This window comes from Trematomus bernacchii, unplaced genomic scaffold (assembly GCF_902827165.1).
Source record: "Trematomus bernacchii unplaced genomic scaffold, fTreBer1.1, whole genome shotgun sequence".
Lineage (NCBI taxonomy): Eukaryota > Metazoa > Chordata > Actinopteri > Perciformes > Nototheniidae > Trematomus > Trematomus bernacchii.
Window position 1 is genome coordinate 807,489 of NW_022987876.1, and position 2,049 is coordinate 809,537.

General features: G+C 41.7%; 1 protein-coding gene across 1 annotated transcript; it reads right to left on the minus strand.

The window, feature by feature from the left end:
• Nucleotides 1-248: 248 nt before the first annotated feature.
• LOC117469521 (5-hydroxytryptamine receptor 4-like) lies at nucleotides 249-1,325 on the minus strand. Its single transcript, XM_034113948.1, has one exon. The coding sequence runs from the start codon at nucleotides 1,323-1,325 to the stop codon at nucleotides 249-251; it is 1,077 nt and encodes a 358-aa protein (XP_033969839.1).
• Between the last annotated feature and the right edge of the window lie 724 nt (nucleotides 1,326-2,049).

Sequence of the window (2,049 nt, forward strand, 5' to 3'; positions counted from 1 at the left end):
ACATCAAAATGTTGTTAACACAGAGCACACTTCCTTTACATGAAATAAAAACAGGTGATTTAAAACAATCCTTATTAAGGGGTAGTTAAGCAGACCCACGTCACTATTATTTGTTATTGTATTACATTTATTTTGATTTTAAACATATTTCTTTCTAGAAGTTGAAAAACATTTGCAGTTGAAGCACTCTTAATATTGCCCTTGATTTACCAAGGGCAACACAAAATATACAGACACTTTCTTTAAATTCATTGTGGATCTGCACGTTCATTTTGGTCTTTCCTAGTGTGTGACAGATCCATCCAAGGGGAGGATCCAGGCAGGCATACCCTGCAGCCAATGAACATGAGGAATGCCCTACGGAAGGAACGGTTGAAGAAACCATATAGGAAGGGATTTAAAGAGGAGTTGATATATCCTAGCCACAAAAAGATATCCCAGACAACCACCTCTGTGCTGTATTCAATAAAAGGGTCCACAATGTTGACTGTAAAGAAGGGCATCCAGAAGATTAGGAATACTCCCATGATGATACCCAACGTTTTTGCTACCTTTCTTTCCCTCTTCATAGTGTTTCTGTGTCTTTTTTCCTTGCTTGAATCCTTTCCAACTCCAGAAGCCATTTGGCTTTCCATGGCGCTGATCTGCCTGGCCTGCCGCTTGGCAGCTTTGAAGATCTTCCAATAAGCGATTAGCATGATAGCCATTGGCAAGTAAAAGGCTACCAAGGAAGCCATGACAGCATAAATGCGATTGACCAGGAACACGCATAAATCTTCAGGGATCAGGATGTCCACACCTGCCACATGAAGATCTAGCATTATGGGGCAAAAGGAGATGAGCATGGGAACAGCCCAACATACACAAATAAGGAGAGCTACTCGACTGTTGGACATTTTTAAAGAGTAAACTAGCGGGTTGCAGACAGCGTAGTAGCGGTCATATGCAATGCAGCTGAGATGGAATATAGATGCAGTGCAGAGCATGACATCAAGGCTAGAGTGAAGCTTACAAAAAAGGACACCAAAGTACCAGCATCCCTCCACCGTCCGAATCATACTATAAGGCATCACTACCAGGCCAACAAGGCAGTCAGCCACTGCCAGGGACATGACGAAGGAGTTTGTGGGGGACTGCAACTGCTTGAAGTAGGCAATGGACAAGACCACCAGAAAGTTTCCCACCACTGTGCACACAATGCCAACAGAGAGGAAGGCATACAGAAAAATGCGAGAAGCCTGGTTCCTAAATGTAGTACAGGATTGAAGTTCAATCTGAAGAGATGTGTTAGCCTTTTCGAACAATTCCAAGCTGCCGTTATCCATGGTCTAATCAAGCCTGTCAAAACACATAGATACAGTTGTGAGAAATTACTGTTTCAGTCTGATTTAGCAGATTAAGTGAAGCATTTTATCACAGTTTGCCTACACTGTTGTATGGTACATTAACAGCGAAATATTTGACGAACCACCCAGAATTGTGTTTGTTATGACCCAATTGCTGCTCCATGGTTACTTCTCATTAGTTAATCTCTAAGTACATTTTAGTTCGATGAAGGAATCACTAAAGTCTGTGGGCTTAAAAATACCATGTTTTAGTGGAGTTGCCTAATCTAAAATGCCATCTCTATGCTTTGTTTATGTGGCAGTAGCCGCAGAGGGGAGGATAGGTGAATGTATTTGTTAAAGTTGGTTTGATTACACCATTCACAATTCCGACAATGCCACCTTGGGTATTTCACCCAAGGAAATATTAACACTTTTTTCAGTTATAGAGTGGACACATAGGTTTGAATACTAATGGAGCAGGAGACGTGGTTTCAATTTATCAAAAATATACCATTTTATTAAGCACAAGTCAATAGTTAAAATGTAGTTCAAAACAGTCGCACAGGGCTGTAGCACAAAGGGAAAAAATGAATTAGGGGCTGAGTCTTACCAGTGGGGGGATAGGGTCGACGAGTGAGTGGAAGGATCCCCAAACAAACCAAACTTAAATCACCCCAGTCATACGTGCAGGAAATCAAATCCCGGGGGAGCACATCACACA

Coding starts and splice junctions, on each gene's coding strand:
- LOC117469521 (XM_034113948.1), bottom strand. CDS start 1,325: ATGGATAACGGCAGCTTGGAATTGTTCGAAAAGGCTAACACATCTCTT.